Source organism: Epinephelus moara, chromosome 24 (assembly GCF_006386435.1).
Source record: "Epinephelus moara isolate mb chromosome 24, YSFRI_EMoa_1.0, whole genome shotgun sequence".
In the NCBI taxonomy this organism is placed as follows: domain Eukaryota; kingdom Metazoa; phylum Chordata; class Actinopteri; order Perciformes; family Serranidae; genus Epinephelus; species Epinephelus moara.
Genome location: NC_065529.1, coordinates 11,600,953 through 11,620,708, shown reverse-complemented (window position 1 = coordinate 11,620,708; position 19,756 = coordinate 11,600,953). Strand labels below are relative to the sequence as shown.

The following is a 19,756-nucleotide window of genomic DNA, read 5'->3' as shown; positions in this document are numbered from 1 at the left end:
AAGTACATATACACCAACAAGACAGTGTACAAGCGGTGTCACAAGAAAGTTTGTTTTCATTCATAGGCTTCATTGTCTTTCCATCAATACCTGGTGGGCCGGACTAGGCTCAAAATGCCCGGGCTGATTTTTTGTCCCAGTCCAGCCCTGCTCGTGACTTGCAAAACGTCGCCCACCTCTGAGACGTTTCTATGTGTATTTATATAAACCTGTTTGTTCTGTGCACCTTCAGTGTAATTTCTCAAGTATGTCTTATGTCCTTATCAGTTTATCTGCTTTCAGTGGTTAGATAACCATCTGTGTGTGTGTGTGTGTGTGTGTGTGTGTGTGTGTGTGTGTGTGTGTGTGTGTGTGTGCTGAACCTCCTGCTGACAATATGAACAACAATACAGAAACGCTCACTCATCTGAAGCCGTTTGAGTTCATTCTGATTTATCTGTTTGATTTTTTCAATAAAAATCAAAATGTGAATTAAACTAAAGTCTCTGTCGATCACATGACCTCAATTTGTGACCAACATTTTGGTCCTCACACCTCCATCTGTTTAAAGTCACACAGACAAACACCACCACGCCACATAGTGCTCAGATCAGAGGGCGCCAGCAGCAGGTTTTATCTTGCACATTGTGCACACTGTGCCGGGAGGTTTCTATCTGCCAGCAGCAGAGGCCTTAATACATACAGAACATTAGTGCACAGTAACAAGCAGGGAGACATCTGACCAGCTGGCAAAAATCTAAATATTTATCTCCAAATAAATATCTTGAAGTATTCTCGATGAAGGGCCAAAAGCTTGTTGAGCTTTTCGCTGTCTTGTACAAACACATATTAAAATAACTAAAGTATAAATGTTTGCTGGTGTTGTCCATCGTGCCGCTCTGCAGCCTGTTTGCAGCAGCAGCCGTGCAGAGCTTTATCATTTATAGACATGCAAAACTCATTTCCTTTCTCCTGCAACAGCATCTGCAACATGCTGACTCACACTGAAACCACACACACACACACACACACACACACACACACACACACAGAGAAACAGAGGTGGGGGTGTCTCAGTGTCATCAAGGTTTCAATCTCTGTCCTGTTGTAGTGCCCTTTACCACCGCAGCAGTCTGCCTCCTTGATGTCCCTCGACACAGCACAAACATGAAGTGCAGACAGAGAATAAGTTTCATTATCGACTCCGCCAAGTTCTCACGTCAACTGCCAACAGCCTCGACTATCATCTGCCCGTCAGTCTGCCACACGAAAACCTCCTCGCTGACAAGAGTCATGTTCAGTGTGTATCTGCAGCCTGATGGATCTTCTTCTGACATCATTGTTTAAAACACATCAGTGAACCACACTGTGACCGGCGGCCATCTTCCTTCATCGCCATGAATACACACACACCGTGGTTCATTCAGAGTTAATCCCACACACCGTCCTGCCGACACAAACACCAGCAGAGGAACAGAATTACATGGAGTATTTCCATCTCGTCACCTTTACTGCTCTTCCACTACATTCAAGGAAATATTGACATTTTCTCTCCGCTACATTTGACACGCACACTTTCGAGCTACTTTTTACATCACTAGAAAAAATGTTGGCGTCTTCGTTTCTACAAAACCTTGATATGTAATATTTGTGCGTTATTGTGCATCAGATATGTTGAAACTTTATGTTACTAACAATGCTGTAGTTAACGTGTGGTTATGTTCAGGCACAAGAACACTTGGTTATGGTTAGGAAAAGATCGGGATTTGTCTTAAAATACCCACATTCTGTAGCACAAACGCCACTGGAAATGCAGCCAACTGTCACTTAAAACACACATTCAGTGGCACAAACGCAACTGGAGATGCAGCCAACGATCGCTTAAAAACATGCACATTCAGTGGCACAAACGCAACTGGAGATGCAGCCAACAGTCACTAAAAACACACACATTTAGTGGCACAAATGCCACGGGAAATGCAGCCAACTGTCACTTAAAACACACATTCAGTGGCACAAACGCAACTGGAGATGCAGCCAATGATCGCTTAAAAACATGCACATTCAGTGGCACAAACGCAACTGGAGATGCAGCCAACAGTCACTAAGAAACGTGCATTCAGTGGCACAAACGCAACTGGAGATGCAGCCATCAGTCACTTAAAAACACACACATTCAGTGGCACAAACGCAACTGGAGATGCAGCCAACTGTCACTAAGAAACATGTGCATTCAGTGGCACAAACGCAACTGGAGATGCAGCCAACTGTCACTAAAAACATGCACATTCAGGGGCACAAACGCAACCGGAGATGCAGCCCACAGTCACTAAAAACATGCATATTCAGTGGCACAAACGCAACTGGAGATGCAGCCATGCATATTCAGTGGCACAAACGCAACTGGAGATGCAGCCAACTTTCACTAAAACACGAACATTCAGTGGCACAAACGCAACTGGAGATGCAGCCAACTGTCACTAAAACACGAACATTCTGTGGCACGAATCCGCCATTAGAAATATGCACTATTTCCTCCTGTTTGCATGATTAAAGTCGGTGTTTAACTGACTAACATTATTGGTTTTGGTTTTGTAATGAGAGTTATTGACAATAATAAATGTGCAGAATGACACTTGATGTTGGCTCCACTCTCTCTCTCTCTCTCTCTCTCTCTCTCTCTCTCTCTCTCTCTCTCACAAACCTACACAAAGTCAAGTGACAAAAACAAACAATTTACTTTTTTAGAAATGATTTACAAACTAATAAATCTTTGAGTTTGTGATCTATAAGTGTGTGTGACGGTCATGAGGTCGCTCTCACACTGTTTATTGACCACACACACAAACACACAGCTCTGCTCTCAAGCTGCTGTGGAAAATAACAGCTTGGGTTCTTAGAAGTCACAACCTCACAGAGCGATGCATTGTGGGTAAAGGGGCTGCACAGTTACAGTAAAAGAAGGCTACCTGCCATTTACCAGAAGTGATGTCACAGGAAGTGACATCACAGCCGTGGGTTGGAGGGAGGGTGGTGGTCTGAGTTTATGCAGCTGCAGAAATACCCCAACCCGCCCGCCTGCCTGCAGAGGATCAACATCTCTGAGCCTCTGCAGTCTGTCTGGGGACGTTTCGTCTTCTCTGTGTTACAGTTTTAATATCTGTCATTTTATTTATACGTCAGTTTGTGACCCTTTAACGCCAGCGGAGAGTGACTCAGCACATTTACTCAAATATTATACTTCACTTAAGTATTTCTATTTCCCTTCTACTTCCTACTTCTCCACTACAACTCAGTGGGAAATACTTCACTTTTTACTGCACAACTTTTTCTAATACATTTAGTTGCTTTAGAGATTCAGGTTATTAATATAGAATATATTCAATGATAAATGATGAGGTATTATTACAGTTTAAACTACGCAGCAGTAAATAAAGTCATTATAATGAGCTCCGCCTTCACCAGCTGCAACATTAAAGAGATGAACACATTAATGCATCAGCAATTATTGTTGATGCATTAATACATTAATCATACATTATACATATTATTCTGAATAGGGCCATTCTGCAGAGTGAGTACTTTTACTTTGGTATTTCTATGATGTAATATTACCTGTTATTTTGCAGATTATTTTACATAAAACATAAATGATATGCGAATAAGTTACAACACATTGTTAAAGATTAAACCAGCGTTTTTCTAACCTTTTTGACTTGTGACCAGACGTTCAGTTCCTCTTTAAATAACACTTTGAGGCCCGTAGAGGTCAAATTATCCCAAATTTTACAATAAGCAAAAAAGATGTTGATTTCTTCTTCTTCTCCTTTCTATTAAGCAGTTCATTACCCCTCATATGTATCCAGTGACCCTTTGGAGGGGCCCGACCCCAAGGTTTGGAGCCACTGGACTGAACTACCTGCTGTAATAAAGTAGTTCAAACTTTCTCCACCTGCAGCAGAAACAACAGAAACATGCTGCTCCAACACTGATGCTTCACTGTTAACTGACTTATAATATCAGACCTCAGTCACAGGAGACATTCGACTGCAGACTTTAGCTGATCACACTTGTGTACTTTTACTTAAGTAGAATTTTCAATGCACAGCTCTCTTTATGTTGTTTCATTATATTTTTACTTTGAAAGGGTGACTCACATCCTGTCTTTGGAACTCGAAGGTTTATTAATAATCTTGGAAATAACCACTTGTAACACAACGTCCACTTTCTGGAGATGTTTCAGTTTCAGACACATCTTCAGGGATCCACGATTTTTCATGGAAAACCTGAAAAAAGGTCATGGGATTTCAGTATCACATTTTCCAGTGAAAATCTGTGGGAACCCTGCAACTTGTGGGATTCATTAACAAAACGAAGGCCACAAGATGGCGCTGAAAATGTACAGTCAGTGGAGCATGTGCTAATTTCTCTGTCTTACTTGGCAACTCTGCACACACATGGCCCAAAATGATGTGCAGAGTTCCTCAAGGCTCGATCACTGGGCCTCTTTTATTTCACATCTACATGACTCCATTTTACAGCTTATGAATAAAAGAATTATACAAAACAGATCTTATTATATGCAGATGACACCAAAATATACCTCATAGGGTTCAAACCTGACCCCTGACCTTGGACTCTACAGTTGAATAAACAAAAATCATCTCAACTCAAGGTCACATTTGCTCCTCTGGAGCTTGCGATTAAAACATACAAGCTTGGACAGTCGTCATGGAACTGAAGATGTTCAAATTTCCACTTTTTCCTTTTATGTGTCTCAGTCCAGGGGCTGCAGCCTTCAAAGACTGCATTTGAAGAACAATTGTGTCACATCAGCGGCCGAGAAATGCAGCCTTCTTCCCAGAATTTGGAGGATGCGACATATGAATCCTTTGTGGCTCAGACTATCCCAAGATGCATTGCACCTCGGTAACAATTAAATATTAAGTTAAGTGAACTAACAGTTGTTAACATCACTATTAGCTAAAAGCACACAGCTTAAACAATCTTCATTTAAGTTTATCAGGCGGCAGTGTCTCCGGCGGTGAATCATCTCCTCAAGTATTAAATTAAAAAAAGAAAGATATATATTAAACATCTCTGGGCCCATGATTTAGGGCTAACTAACTTACTAGCCTACTCCTCCTTTCGTCAAGCACAGCTGGTTGCTAGGCAACAGGAACGCCAATGGGTCAGGGTGACAACAATTGGTGATGCAACCAGGAAATCCTCGCCAGACCAGACCGTCCCATTTCAGAGACCGTTTGGTTTGGCTGATGCGATCTTTAAAGGCTGCAGCCCCTGAACTGAGACACAGTTAGTTTGCTTTAAAGTTTTACTTCCTGTTTAATGGTTGACGTTCTGCGCACGTAACGTTAATCCATAACCATAGCAACAAGATTGCAGCCAGAAGTCTGGAGAACAGCAGAATGGCACTTTGATAATTTACAGTTATCAGAGCACAATTAGCACAACACAGCGACTCTCTGTTTCACCCAATCTCATCTTGATGGTCTCCTCCTGCCGCGGGCGTGGTCGTGTAATGATGTGACGCCATCTTGGTGCTGCTGCACAGCCGCCCGCCTGCAGTCCACTGAAGGAAGGATGGACATGTTGGCAGATTGAAATGCACTGACAGGATGCTCAGGAGGGGCTCCGTCTGCCAACATCAGCCACTGTCGCCTCAGCTCACTTTTAAAGGCTGGGTCAGACTGAGAAGGAGTTAATCATGATTTAAACAAAGAAGAGAATATTCAGAGGATCGAAGGTTTTGATTTGTTTTTAAATTCTGCGTCATGTGACCTTGACGCAGAACCTGATTGATTGTAGCTCAACTTCCTTCAGCTGAATACACACAAAACTGACACAAAAATGTCTTTGCTGCAAGACAGACACCCAAGAGTCAACAAATGTTGAGTCTCCATCTCAGAAAAATGAAAACTAAGTCAGTACATTTAGTGTAAGTCAATGAAAGAATAACAAAATGCATGTTATCATCTGAAAATAATCAAGACAGGAATCATAACATAAAGTTCACTGTGCTTTATTCAGTTGCATTTGTCTGCAAGTGCCAATCAATAAATACAATCAATAAATAATCAACAATAAGTCACAGCAGTAGGATTCTTAAATAGACACCTTAAATATTAAAATAAATATAGGAAAGTACATATCAGTAAAATACAAAAACTTCTACCACAGCTGCAGAGTACCTGTACTGCAGTGCTGGACCTGAGTAATCAGATTACACTGTCAGTATGTATCTCTGGTGCACTCTGTTCCACATCAGTAACAATACTTAGCTTCATTTTAAACCTGAGCCGCTGACAGTTAAATATTCGGGCTGATTTTAGGAGCATTAAATCATCTGCCGTTTTTAAATAGATAAGAATCAAAACATCAAGTATTTCCAGGTGATAAACGATCGATATTGTGATTGATAAAGTGAGCTCAGCTCCACATTAAATACGATCACTTATCATAAACATTTCACAGGATCACACCGCTACGCTGCTTTCAAGTATCGAGCTCCAAACTTCCTTAAAAAACAAAAGACTTCTACAAAACGACAATCTCTATGAGGCTTAGGCTGCTGGTTCACTGTTGTTGTAATAAATATGTTTTTATATATAAATAATCTCTTTAATAATTTCTAAAAATAAAAAGAGTAAGTTGGCACGCTGGTTTATATTTGGATATTTTTGCTTTCTCATGTTATTTTATCCCTTCAGATTTGTCATTAAACACCCTCGTCGCCGTCACTGCTGACGTCTTTCCTGGTGTTTCAGGCTCTCTGATGAGTTTTGACCCTGCGTGTTTGCCGTCGCCGCCTCCTTCTCTCCCTCTGGATGTTGGACAGGGAGCTCGCCTCCTCGTACAGCCACGGCAGCTCCCACAATGCTTTGCTCTGGATGACACGGTTATCCATCTGGAGGAGGGAGAGAAACATGACAATGTTAAACCTTCAGTAAAACGTCTAAATAAGTTTGGTCTCTGGAGGATTATGTGCGCGTGCAAAGAGTGTAGTCGGCCTTACAGTAAAGCTCATGGAAGCTTCATGGAGCTCTGTGAAATGACTTAATTTAGCCCCTGAATAAACTCCCCTTAAACCTTACTTTAAGCTAAGTGTTAAGGTGTTGAGCAAAGAGTGCAGATGAGCGGTATTCGGGCGGCCCCTGCAACTCCTCGCTCATCTCTGGAGCAAGAAATTTATGTCACCACCAACACGTTCTGCATCTGTCGATGGATTTTGGCCAGTGGACGGGCAGGGAGCACTGGCGCCACTTTAACACCATTCATCTGCACATACTGAGGTGACGCAGACCAGGTTGAAAATCGTTCCTTCAGAGCGTAAAGCCCAGCTCAGACCAAAGATTCGCAATGAGATGAGTTGAAACTTGCTGCGATGCTCTGTGCATCGTCTGAAACCTGACAGTTTACACCAGCGTGACTAGACGAGACGCTGCATCGGCTCCGTGGCAACAACTCTCTGTACTTCCGACCAAACTGGAAGGATATAATTCCTAGTTTCTTAAAATATGAACGAGGACAGTGGCTACAGCTGCATTTCTAGTGGCGATGAAATGATGAAGACAAAAACTTAGATGGTGGAGAATTTGGGGTTTGTTCATTGGTCTGAAACTCTGTCGGCTTGAGGAGAGCTGAGAGCTCACAAATCTGTAATGTTCTAAAACAGTCATGTCTTGTCACGAATCTTTGGTGTGAACTGGGCTTTCACCTTAAGACTACAGAAAGCATTCAGAGGCTCGACTCCTTTAGCCTCTTTACACCTGCACATCTTGGTAACAGTTTGACAATCAGTTTGAGTCTCTGTGTCTTTACCTGGATGTCTTTGAGGTCTCTCAGTCCCTGCAGAACCTTCTCCTGCTCGTTGTACCGGTGTTTCCTCAGGTCCGTCACCTTCTTCAGGAGGTAGCTCAGCTGCTTCCTGAGGTCTCCGCCCGCTGCCACCTCACCATTGCTGGCGGTGCCGGCGGCAGGGGTGACGGCAGAGGCGGGGAGCTGGTTGTTCCCGGCGACCTGTGGACTCGGGGTGGGCAGCTGCTTCAACATCTCGCCAAGCAGCTTTTCGTACGCCTCCAAAACGCCGCCCATGAACACTCTCTTAGCCTGAGAGAGAAACAAACACAATATTTAGTTTCTTGCAGGTGATATTTAAAGTGCTTTTATCTAAACAGTTAAATATGTTAAACATGTCTTATAGGGCCATTTTCAAAAGTGCAGCTTTTTGCAGCAAAAAGATGAGCTGGTCTTCAGACGAACTCGTACCACTCTCAAGGTGCTAAAAACCTTTTTACTCAGTGGAAAGAAAACTCTGTGGTTTCCCACACAGGAGTTAAATTAAGCACAGAGTGAGCCTTAAAGGGAAACGCCACTCATTTACTGTAAAACATGAATGTGATACTTCAACATCACTAACATGAAGGACGCCTGAACTCAAGAGGTCAAAGGTCAACAAAGTCTGACAGTTTAACAGTCGTCCTTGTGTTTAAGTCCACGAGCCAAAACATGGTCTCACAATTAAGTTGTTTTTGAGTTTTGACTCTAGGTCATTTCCCTTCTTGGTGCGACTTGGAAAAAGTTGAAGTCGTGCCCCGAAATCCCAACTGTCCACCAGCCTCTGGGCTAACTCATGCCCTGGAAATGTCACAGGCTTATGCTAATAACGTTAGCATGTTGTCGGAGGAAATCGTGTCTCGTAAAAGACAAATTTTGTAACGTTAACTAGTTCAGTGAACATAAAACAGGATTTCTTGAGTCTAAATGGAGGCATGTGATCCTTAGCAACTAAACTGCTGCCTACGACTGCGTTTCACCTCAGACGGGTCACATGAGGACGCTGGAACAAATTCAAATGTTGATGAAATGTAACACCTGTGTTGTGGAGGTGAGGGGAAAACTAGATGGGAAACCCCAGAGGTGTGTGTGTGGGGTGTGTGGCCTTTGAGTCTGAGCTAAATACCGCCTTCTATAAAACAACCTGCGCCCTGTGTGCCACCATAAATACCCAAGTGTGACTCAAATCGAAGGACGTGTGCCACTCAGCAAGCTTTCAACAAACACATGTGCCAGACTTGGGCCACAGTTGGGCCCAGACAACACTACAATGCAGATACAGGGTCAAACAAAGCTGATCCAAGTCCTGAAAACTGGCAAAAAAAAGCCCAAATGTCATTGGCCCAGAGCCGGATCACGTTTGGTTCCATGATGCTGGAACAACTGTGCCGACACAATCAGCCCAACTCAACAGCATACCTGACGTGTCTGCGTTATAAATGACAATGTTTCTGACAGCATCACAATAAGAATTATATTTTCCAACAAAACAACATGCACCCAGTCTGATTTTTAATATATTGAAATGTTTTATAATTATCAGTTTGGCTGAAGAGGAACAGGTTCAGGTCCAGTTTAAAACTTCCACATCCAACCCTTAAAATGATTCAGACTCTATTCATTTTATTTAATATTTAACTACACAGCATGACCCCATGCCACCTACCACAGCTTCACAGCTAGTCTGCAACGCCTCAGTCTTATATAGATCTTATCTCATTCACCACAGAAACTTCAAACCGAGCAGCAAACACTGCAGCGCTGCAGACTGCAGCATGTAAAGACTCTTGGGTCGGTGTTAAGTGGTTAAGTTCTGTTGTATTGGCGCTCAGTGCTGAAACCAACCATGAAGTGACTTTTTATCATTGCTGGTGAAAAGTGAAAGTTCAATGCAGTGCCTGAGAGTGGCTGCAAACAAAAGGCTGCACAATGCAGAGCCAGCAGGAAAATAAAAACCACAAGGATCTCGGTTCACGGTGTCAGACGGCACCGTGCAAGACAGAAACCTGAGGAAAACACCAGCCTGCTGCTGAGTGAGGGATCAAAACACCGACAAAGGTGGCAGAGCTCAACAGGAGATCTTGGAAAGCACCGCTTTCTACTGCACCTCAAAGTACACTGACACTGTGAAACTGACTGCACTATGAACGTTTTTAATCAACATTCAAACATCCTGAATCACCTGAACGCACCGTCATCCTCCTGGCTTTGTGACATCACATGAGTTATGAGGTCAGTGTGTTGGGATGCAAAGATCAAACTGTACAGTACAGAGCTGGAGTAAAGAGGTCGTTAGCCTAGCTTAGCATAAAGACTAGAGGCAGGGGGGAAAGTTAGCTCGACTTGCATCAACTTCCATCAACAGAAATGTAAAAAGTCAGTCATGTGCTGCGTTACAGCTGGATGTGCTGCAGACTTCAGGGGCGATGCAGAGGACTCGCTCCCCTCAGTGTTTACAAGATGTGCATATGTAGCCTCCAATTAAACCACGAAGCAGAGGACTTTCACCCTGGAGCATGAAAACTGGCCCGAGTGCAGAAATTTAAGTGTTTGAAGCTCAAACTTTTTTTGGTGGAGGAGTCCTCACCTACTGTGTCACATTTAGTGTGTTGACATTTTGTTTGTGCACAACAACATGTTCATTAGTCAGCAATATATGTGTATTATTTCCACTTTGGACGGAGCCAGACAAACTGCTTCCACCTGCATCCAGTCTTTGTGCTAAGCTAAGCTAACAAGCTCCAGCTCCTTAACAGACATGAGGGTGGTTTCATTCTGTGAAGCCTGTGCAGTATCTTCTGTGCTTCATAGATACTTCATTAGATGTTTAAAGAGAGGAGACTGTGAGGTCGCGAAGAGAATTAATCACGTGTTTAAAACCTCAACCCAACACCAGCTGACCACAGAGAGACTTTACAGAGACTCTGTGATCCTATTTGTAGATACATAAAGCCTAAATATCTCCAATGATGACTTTCATTTACCTCCATTTTGGCGGTCAGTGGTTCTCTGGAGAAGACGGGCTTCCCGTTAAATCTCTCTTTTGTTGGAATCCTCTGTAAAAAGACAAAAAAATTCAGGTCACATTTGATGTCAGTGTTCTTTGTTGCATTAGATCAATAAATACAAATGATGTTTTCTTGACTTCTTTGATTGCAGTAATTACTGGTGCGTTCAAGGACAGTCAGACATAGTTGCAAAGCATGTAATTGATGAGCTATAATAGGTCATCAAAAAATCTAATCCAAATATAGTCAAACATTAATGTGTGAAGCCACATGTGCTCCATGTGGTGAGTTTAAGGACAGTCTGACATCTGAGATTTAAGAGACGTTGTTGTTGTTAACCTGTTTTCAGATCATCAAAAACAAAAGACAATAATCAAACAGGTTGTTATAAAATGATGCGCCTTTGGTCGTTTCTTTATACTGTCATAGACTTTTCTTATTGGTGCATTCAAGGACACTCTGACATTTGATATTTTGCATATCAGCTCATTTATCTGACATCAAATAATCAAACAATTTGAGAGAAATATGATGTGAGTTTCAATCATTGCACTGTATTTAAAGCTTCCGGACTTTTGCATGAAAACTGTCTTATTGGTGCGTTCAATGACACTCAGACGTTTGTGATTTGTGTGTCAGCTGTTGCAAAACATTTCACTGACGAGCTCTGTTGTCCAAAACTAAAAATGTCAGTCCTAAAATACAACATGAGTTCGGTTGTTGCTTCTGTTTCTAACATTTTAAAAAGGTTCCTTTCAGCAGCCATCTATTAAAACTCAAAAGTTGGAGGTCCCTGAATGCACCATCAAGGAATAAGTATCCCTGCTGTCCACTGCAGGACACATGACTATGACATCATTAACAAATAAAGTTGAGTTTGTCTCATAATCCTGATTGTGATGAAGGATTTTTAACGGACTAAATCATGGGGGAAAAAACATCAGAATAGTCTTTTAAACAAACATGGAAAAAGTGTGTGCGCGCGTGTGTGTGTGTTTGTGGTGAGTGTAAAGGCAGCAGCAGGAAACTGAAAACATGCAGCGGCGTTTGAAGTACTGAACTTCAAATACTGACGCCAGCCGTAGTAAAAGCTCGAGTAGTAAGAGCAGTAGTTTGATACTCACATAGTGCTGCAGGAGGTTCTGGATGGTTCTGTTCATCTCCTGAGGGATGTGGGAGCCTCTGACCTGACAGACGGACAGCCAGAGAGACAGGCAGACCACTGCTCTCACCGTGGCAACCATTGTGTCACTGCTTGTACAATAACACCCCTGTTCGAAAAGTCGCTGGTTCTGATCCCAAGCCTGTTCGGGCCTGATGTGACGACTGTTTCAATCCCTGACGGAGCGATGCCCAGGACGGAGACAGGCTGACCGAAGATCTGACTGACTGTCTGATGGTCTCACTGCGTACCTGACTCAGCCCTCTGATGGTCCGACTCGGTGCTCTGATGGTCTCACTGGCTGACTGCTGGTCTGACCTGGCCTTCTGATTTGATGTTCTGATGGTCTGACTTGGCTCTGTGACAGCCGTGCGCCTCTTGCCCTGACGTTGGCTCAAACTGTTTGACTTGTCATGAAAGCTTTTATTTATAACTCGGAGAGAGAGTGAGGCAAAGGGGCAGAGAGACGTCGACACACACGGAGAGAGAGAGTGTGTGTGATGCTGCGATGATCTAGGTGTGAAAACTGTGGTTGTGCAGTTTCCTTTAAATCACCAAACTTCATAGAAGTGGGTGAGGGGTCTCCCACTCATGCATGTCAAACACTTCATCATCTGCTCTCTGCTGACATGCAAAGCACCCCCTGGTTTCCATGTAGTTGATGGTTTCACTGGTCATACTGGGAGCTCTAATGGTTTCTAATAGAGGCCTGAATGCTTATGCAGCTCAACAGAGTGCATTGGAGTAGAAGCCACTGGAAAGCGCACGCAGTGATGCAGCAGCCTGCGTCGGAACCCAGTGGAAAGCATTACGAACCCCGCGTTTTCTATTGCATCTGGGGTTTTATTGGGATTTCTGATGGTTTGAGTGTGAAGCACACTGGAGGGAAAGCATCAGGTCATCAGGTCCCACTCAACATGTAAATCTTAAATCTGTAGTTTCATGTTCAATGCAGGCTCAGTTTCTAAAACAGTTTTTATCACACAGGTGGAAATGGTGCGTTAGTGGGGGACTACTTTTAGCGGTGGATTAATCCACATTCAGTGAGTCTCCAGCAGCCGCACAGTGTGTCAGATTCAGGGGCGTAAATACAGACAGTGCAGCTGTACTGGGGCTCGTCAGATGATTCAGATCGTCACCTCAGAACTATGACTCATGTTGAATTAAAAATGGTGCCATTTGCTGTGAGCGATATGCCCTCAGACCTCCATCATGATTTTCTTTTTCTCTTTTTAAAAAAAAATCTACAGAAACTATAAAACTGATACAGACAGACAGACAGACAGACAGATTGTGCAAACAGGCAGGTAGAAGCAATAAGTGACATAAATAGTAAGCGAGAGCTAGTAGTAGTAGTAAGCGAGATAGTAGTTTCCTGATGCAGTCATTCTGTGTTCATTGCATCAGCAGTTACATGTTCGGCCTTCCTGTTTGCAGCACTGTCAGATATATCGCTGAGAGTTGCCGATCACCTTCCCTGCAGCGCTAACAATCCTGGAGAGCTCGTTTTAGCTCTGTGCACTCAGGCTGCCGTACCAGCTGTTGACATAACAATTCAGTTAAATGAATAATGAAATGAAGGTCTCGTCACCGAAACATTGCAGCATTAGAATCGTTATTTTTGCAAGTTAGACAGTGTGCAAGACTTTTTTTTACAAGTCATATACACGTCTGCGATGATGATTGTTGGCAACACAGTATTTGATCATGTGACAAGATGAAACAATACAGTCGATAGTTTAGGCACAAAATCTGTGCCTAAACTATTGACTCTTTGTGAGGTCACACTGACCTTGACTTTTGAACTTTGACCACCAAAATCGAATCACTTCATTGTTGAGTCCAACAAAATATTTGTGCCAAATTTGAAGAAATTGTCTGAACGTTTTCTGGAGATATCACCTTCATGTTTTTTGAGGTCACATTGACCTTGACGAATCCAAGTGGACATTTGTGCCAAATTTGAGGGGAGATTTGCATTGCATCTGCATTTATGAGCATGTTACAAACACAAGGTCACAGTGACCTTTGACCACCAAAATCTAATCAGTTCACTCTTGAGTCCATGTGGACGTTTGTGCCAAATTTGAGAAAATGCCCTCAAGGCGTTCAAGATATTGTGGTCATGAGAATGGGATGTACAGATGTATGGATGGACAGCCTAAAAACAAAACCCCTCTGATGATGTCTGTTGTTATTTGTTATGAGTTGAATCAATCAATGCAGTTTACGTCTGTGCGGACTCATGTAACGTATGAACTGAAGACTTTGAGGGAATTTGATAAAAGATACAAAATGCACAAAAAAAATGAATTCAAATCAGCACAGTTTCAAGATTAGAGTCACCAATTCAGTATCTGACCAAATGTCTCCCCTTCTGTTCCTGAGATATGACGTTAAAACATGATGTCACAGTCAAGCTGACCTTTGACCTTTTGACCTTCATTATTTTATCCTGTTAGACATTTGTGTCAAGTTTGGTCAGAATTAGTGAATGAATTCTTTAGTTATGGTCAAAAACATGTTTCATGAGGTCACACTGACCTTTGACCTTCAACCACCAAAATCTAGTCAGTTTAGTCTTTAGTCAAAGTAAACATTTGTGCCAAATGTGAAGAAATTCCCTCAAGATGTCCCTAAGAGATTGTGTCTTCAAGAGGAGACAGACAAGGTTACACTGACCTTGACCTTTGGCCTTTGACCATAAAAATCCAATGGGTTCATTTTTAAGTCCAAGTGGTGTTTGCACCAAATTTGAGGAAATTCCCTCAAGGCCGTCTTGAGATACAGCGTTCATGAAAATGAGACAAACAGGTCACAGTAACCTTGACCTTTGATCACCAAAATCAGCACATCAGTGAGTCCAAGTGGACGTTTGTGCCAAATTTTAAGAAAAATTCCCTCAAGGATTTCTTGAGATATCGTGTTCATGAGAAGGGTACGGAGAACAGGAACACAAGGCCCTGCAAAGATCGGTTCATTTGTCTGAACATAGAAGAAGCGCTGCTCTACGCTACATAAAGGATGTTTACACCAGAGGCTGCAGAAATCAGGCTAACTGCTAGCTTTAGCCAGTTAGCTAAAAGTGAGAAACAATGTTGATAAAGAGCTGACATAGCTAAATGTGATGGGTAACAGTTAATAACAGATAAATGGTTGAATGCTGGTTTTATGAATGATACTGTTAATAGTATTAACAGGACAGATGAAGCTCATCTGATGTCAGACAAAGAAAACACTGATACAGCATGTATACATGATGTGATGTTGGTGCAGTGCTGCAGATGATATGATATAATGTAATGAATGGCAGAGACTGACAGGCTGGGCGAGGACAGGAAATCACGTCATGAAGCAGATACCCCAGCTGGGTGTGAGGTGTTTCTACTGAGTAATGCACAGAATGAAGAGTCCCTCGTTTAGTTTAAAGGAAACGGACAACATGTGAGGCTTTTCTTGTCAGCACACACCTATTTATATAAAGACATGTATATTACACTCACATCCTGGAAACAAATAGAAATGAATTCCAGGGCAGCAGAGACACTGAAAATACCAGCCTGCAGCTCAGGTGGGAAAAAACCTGCTGCAAGATGTTTCATAGAAAACAAACAAAAAAGGAAAGTGAAAGCAGAGAAAGTGTGTGTGCTTCAGAGAAAAAGTTTTATTGTAAATGGGTGGAGGCTGGACGACCCTCACAACACCATCAGACCAGTTGACCTGGGACGCTACGGCGGGTTCTCTGACCTTTTGACGTCGTCAAAGATTCACTGCCCACATTTATTATCAGATTAATCTAACAATAATCACATATGGAAAATTCAGTATGGATGAGATGATGGATGGTCAAAGCTGCATTTAAAATGGTCATGTGATAAGATAAGATAAGATAATTGGATATTTGGATTTTTTGCTGTATAATACGTGCGCAAATAAAAAACTTAAAATAAATAAAACTACGAAATCAATAAATTTCAATAAAGAGCTGCAACCAGTTGATAACTTCACACAGGGCAACTCAGCCTCAAGTTTAACTTTCACACTGTCAACCAATACTAAGCCGTCTTTAAAACGGCCCTCTCACAAACACATACAGGAGACAGTGATTAAAGGCTCATTTCACCCAAATTACAGAAAAAAACAAACATAAACTAGAATTACAGTCATGATGTTGTATGCCTGAAAACCAGTCAAGTTGCAGTTACAGTTTACGTCCATGTTCGTCCAGACTCATACGACAGTTGACAATGCATCAAATATGGACGTTGCTGCAAAGAAGCTACATCGTCTAAACATGGATGCTTCACACACAGAAGATCTATACAATCAGCACAGTTTCAAGATTAGAGTCACCAATTCAGTATCTGACCAAATGTCTCCCCTTCTGTTCCTGAGATATGACGTTAAAACATGATGATGTCACAGTCAAGCTGACCTTTGACCTTTTGACCTTCATTATTTTATCCTGTTAGACATTTGTGTAAAGTTTGGTCAGAATTAGTGAATGAATTCTTTAGTTATGGTCAAAAACATGTTTTGTGAGGTCACACTGACCTTTGACCACCGAATTCCAATTAGTTCATTCTTGAGTCCAAGTGGACGTTAGTGCCAAATTTGAGGAAATTCTCTCGAAATGTTCTTGAGATACTGCCTCAATGGGAATGAGATGGACACAAGGTCACAGGGACCTTGACTTTTGACCACCAAATTCTGATCACTTCACCCTTGAATGCAAGTTGATGTTTGTGCCAAACCTGAAAAGAATTCTTCAAGGTGTTCTTAAGATACCTTTTGACCTTCATTATTTTATCCTGTTAGACATTTGGATCAAGTTTGGTCAGAATTAGTGTATGAATTCTTCAGTTATGGACAAAAACATGTTTTGTGAGGTCATGGTGACCTTTGACCACCAAAATCTAATCAATTTATTGTTGCATCCCAGTGGACATTTGTGCCAAATTTGAAGAAATTTCCTTAAGGTGTTCTGGAGATATCACATTCATGTCTTATGAAATCACATTGACCTTGATCTTTGACCACCAAAATCTAATCAGTTCACTCTTGAGTCCAAGTGGATGTTCGTGCCAAATTTGAGAAAATATTGTGGTCATGAGAATGGGATGTACAGATGTACGGATGGACAATAACAGCTGTTATTTGTTATGAGCTGGATCATGTTTACATGTTTAGCAAATCAAACATTATTTTATATTAAAAAAAATAAATGCAGGAATATTAATCCATAAACATGATAAATAACAGTAGAACACTGACAGGGAACATTTTATGGCACAGTTAGTACTTTAAGAACATTTCACTGACACTGATTTTTTTAACTCCAGTAAAGTTTTGATGCAGGACTTTTACCCACAAACTCTGCTTTCCAACCATCTCTTTATCTTCCTCAGCCCAGATTACAGTTCCTCTGATGTGGTCACCCCACAGCTGATCAAGAACAACCACCATGCACACAGGCCGTTATCCTCTGACCTTTGACCGCTTCATTTTGGCCGCAGACGTCGAGGCTCAGCGTAAAAAGGGGAAACTGATTCTACTGTGGAGCTCAGCAGGAAGCAGACAGAGTAATGCAGGAAACAGGAAGACAGGCAGGTAGATTTGTTGTTGACACTCAGGTGTCAAAAGACATTGGTAGAGTACATGGGTATCCCCTACCCACAGGCGCAGATACAAACAGGAAGAGGTTTCACAGGCTGAAGTTTGTCTCTGTTTTGAGGAATTCACACCCGTTTCTCTTCAGAATGAATTTCAATGAATCTGACTGAATTTCTGCTGAAAGTCTGCCGGGCTTCCTCGACTCTACTTAAAAACATTAGCCTGTTTGATGATGAACTTTAATGATGGTTGCAAATATGAGTTATTACAAGTGTTGGTTATGATCAACTTTTAGGTTTTTGATGAAACAAAGGGACACCTGTCCACCTGTTACAGACGGGGGTGGACGGATGAAACAAAGGGACACCTGTCCACCTGTTACAGACGGGGGTGGATGGATGAGAGAGCTGCAGTAGAATTACACAGCAAACACCAAACATGGCCGACTATAAACAAAAAGAGCTACAGACACGGCGGCGGGTGCACCAAGCAGCAGCAGACTTCATAAGTTACATAACCTTTAACACTTTAACAGAAGAAGAAAACATCAACAAGGCAACAACACACAGGTGTAAACAATAAACTCCACAACAGCTGCAGCCACAAACACACGCGTTAAAGGTCCAGTGTGGAAGACTTAGTGACACATAGCAGGTGTGTTGTTGGACTCACCTGGGTGAACGTCATCCTGTGAGTCTCGTGCACCGTGAAGTCCTCCACCCTCTGCAGCAGGTCCAACTTCTCTGCTCCATCAGTCCACTCAGTGACTGGGATTACTGTGTCCATCAGCAGAAAGGCCTCACACTCCTCTCTGAAGTCATTAGCAGCATGCAGCTCACCTGTGTGTCACAGGCAGAGTCATCAGGTGTGCTTGATTTGTGTCACAGAGCGTGCTGACCGGGTGGTGCTTTCAATCACCTGTTGTCTTGCTCTATAACTAGATGCAAAGTTCAATACATGAGATTAAAAAAACGCACTCAACACACTGCTTATTGTTTTGTATTTTTTCCTTATTTCTCAGTTTGTAACTTTATATTTGATGATTTTAAAAGGTGCACTCCAGTTATTTAGTCCTGCACTATAGAAAACATGTGCAGACCAAACAGCCACACTCAGGGTCGTCATAGAGCAGTCTATTGAATGGAACTCAGCTGTCTATGTCACCTTCATCGACTCTGAAAGGGCCTTTGACAGTATGGATCGGGAAATGCTGTGGAAGTTGATGGCGCACTATGGCACCCCCCCAAATTAATCAACATCTTCAAGAGCGCCTACCAAGGGACACAGTGTCGCGTCCTCCATGAAGGTCACCTATCAGAGGCCTTTGAGGTCCTGACTGGGGTGCGGCAGGGATGGTTGCTCTCCCCCTTCCTCTTCCTCCTCTGCATAGACTGGACCATGAGGCAAGTAACCAGCAATAACCGAACCAGCATACAGTGGAGCTTGACTGAACAACTGGAAGACATGGATTTTGTGAACGATTTAGCACTCCTAGCACATACCTACCAACAGATGCAGGAAAAATCACTCAATCTAGAGATATGTGCTGCTTCACTCAGACTCAAAATCAGCTCATCAAAAACCATGGTAATGTGCATCAGCAACAAGAACAACTCTCCAATAATCATGGATCAAAATCAGTTAGAGGAGGAAGACAGTTTTACATACCTTGAAAGCATAATTACTGTGGATGGGGGAGCAGATGAAGATGTCGTGGCCAGAACAGGAAAAACAAGGACAACAGTCAACATTTTAAATAAAATCAAAAAGCCGAAAAGTTGGTATTGTATCGTATCCTGTCCTATCATTCCATGCCGTGCAGTGCCGTATCCTATCCTATCCTATCCTATCCTATCCTATCCTATCCTATCCTATCCTATCCAGGGCTGGACTGGGACAAAAAATCGGCCCGGGCATTTTGAGCCTAGTCCGGCCCACCAGGTATTGATAGAAAGACAATGAAGCCTATGAATGAAAACAAACTTTCTTGTGACACCGCTTGTACACTGTCTTGTTGGTGTATATGTACTTGTCTAATAAATTTAAACCTACACCATCCTCCCAGTCCCATTATTCTATACAGTACTTACTTAGAGGAACCCAAAAGGCTGCTTGGTCTAGTGAACCTCCTGAACAA

General features: G+C 42.4%; 2 protein-coding genes across 2 annotated transcripts in view; both read right to left on the bottom strand.

Annotated features, from left to right (window-relative positions):
• The window catches only part of LOC126386069 (filamin-C-like), a 218,438-nt gene that overhangs the window by 51,990 nt on the left and 146,692 nt on the right, over positions 1–19,756 (bottom strand). The gene's annotated exons all lie outside the window — the stretch shown is intronic.
• On the bottom strand, positions 6,177–12,384 carry LOC126386076 (interferon gamma-like). The gene is made up of 4 exons (XM_050038197.1): positions 11,969–12,384; positions 10,821–10,892; positions 7,822–8,109; positions 6,177–6,907 (listed from the first exon to the last, which is right to left on the bottom strand). Exons 1-4 carry the CDS (start codon positions 12,086–12,088, stop codon positions 6,764–6,766), a joined length of 624 nt encoding a protein of 207 aa, XP_049894154.1. The 5' UTR covers positions 12,089–12,384; the 3' UTR covers positions 6,177–6,763.

Bases quoted from the DNA above. Each gene is read 5' to 3' on its own strand.
- LOC126386076 (XM_050038197.1), bottom strand. From the start codon at position 12,088: ATGGTTGCCACGGTGAGAGCAGTGGTCTGCCTGTCTCTCTGGCTGTCC. The intron at 8,110-10,820 runs GTAAATGAAAGT...TTTCTCTCTCAG, and splicing joins CACTGACCGCCAAAATGGAG to GCTAAGAGAGTGTTCATGGG. The intron at 6,908-7,821 runs GTAAAGACACAG...TCCCTCCTCCAG, and splicing joins GAGACCTCAAAGACATCCAG to ATGGATAACCGTGTCATCCA.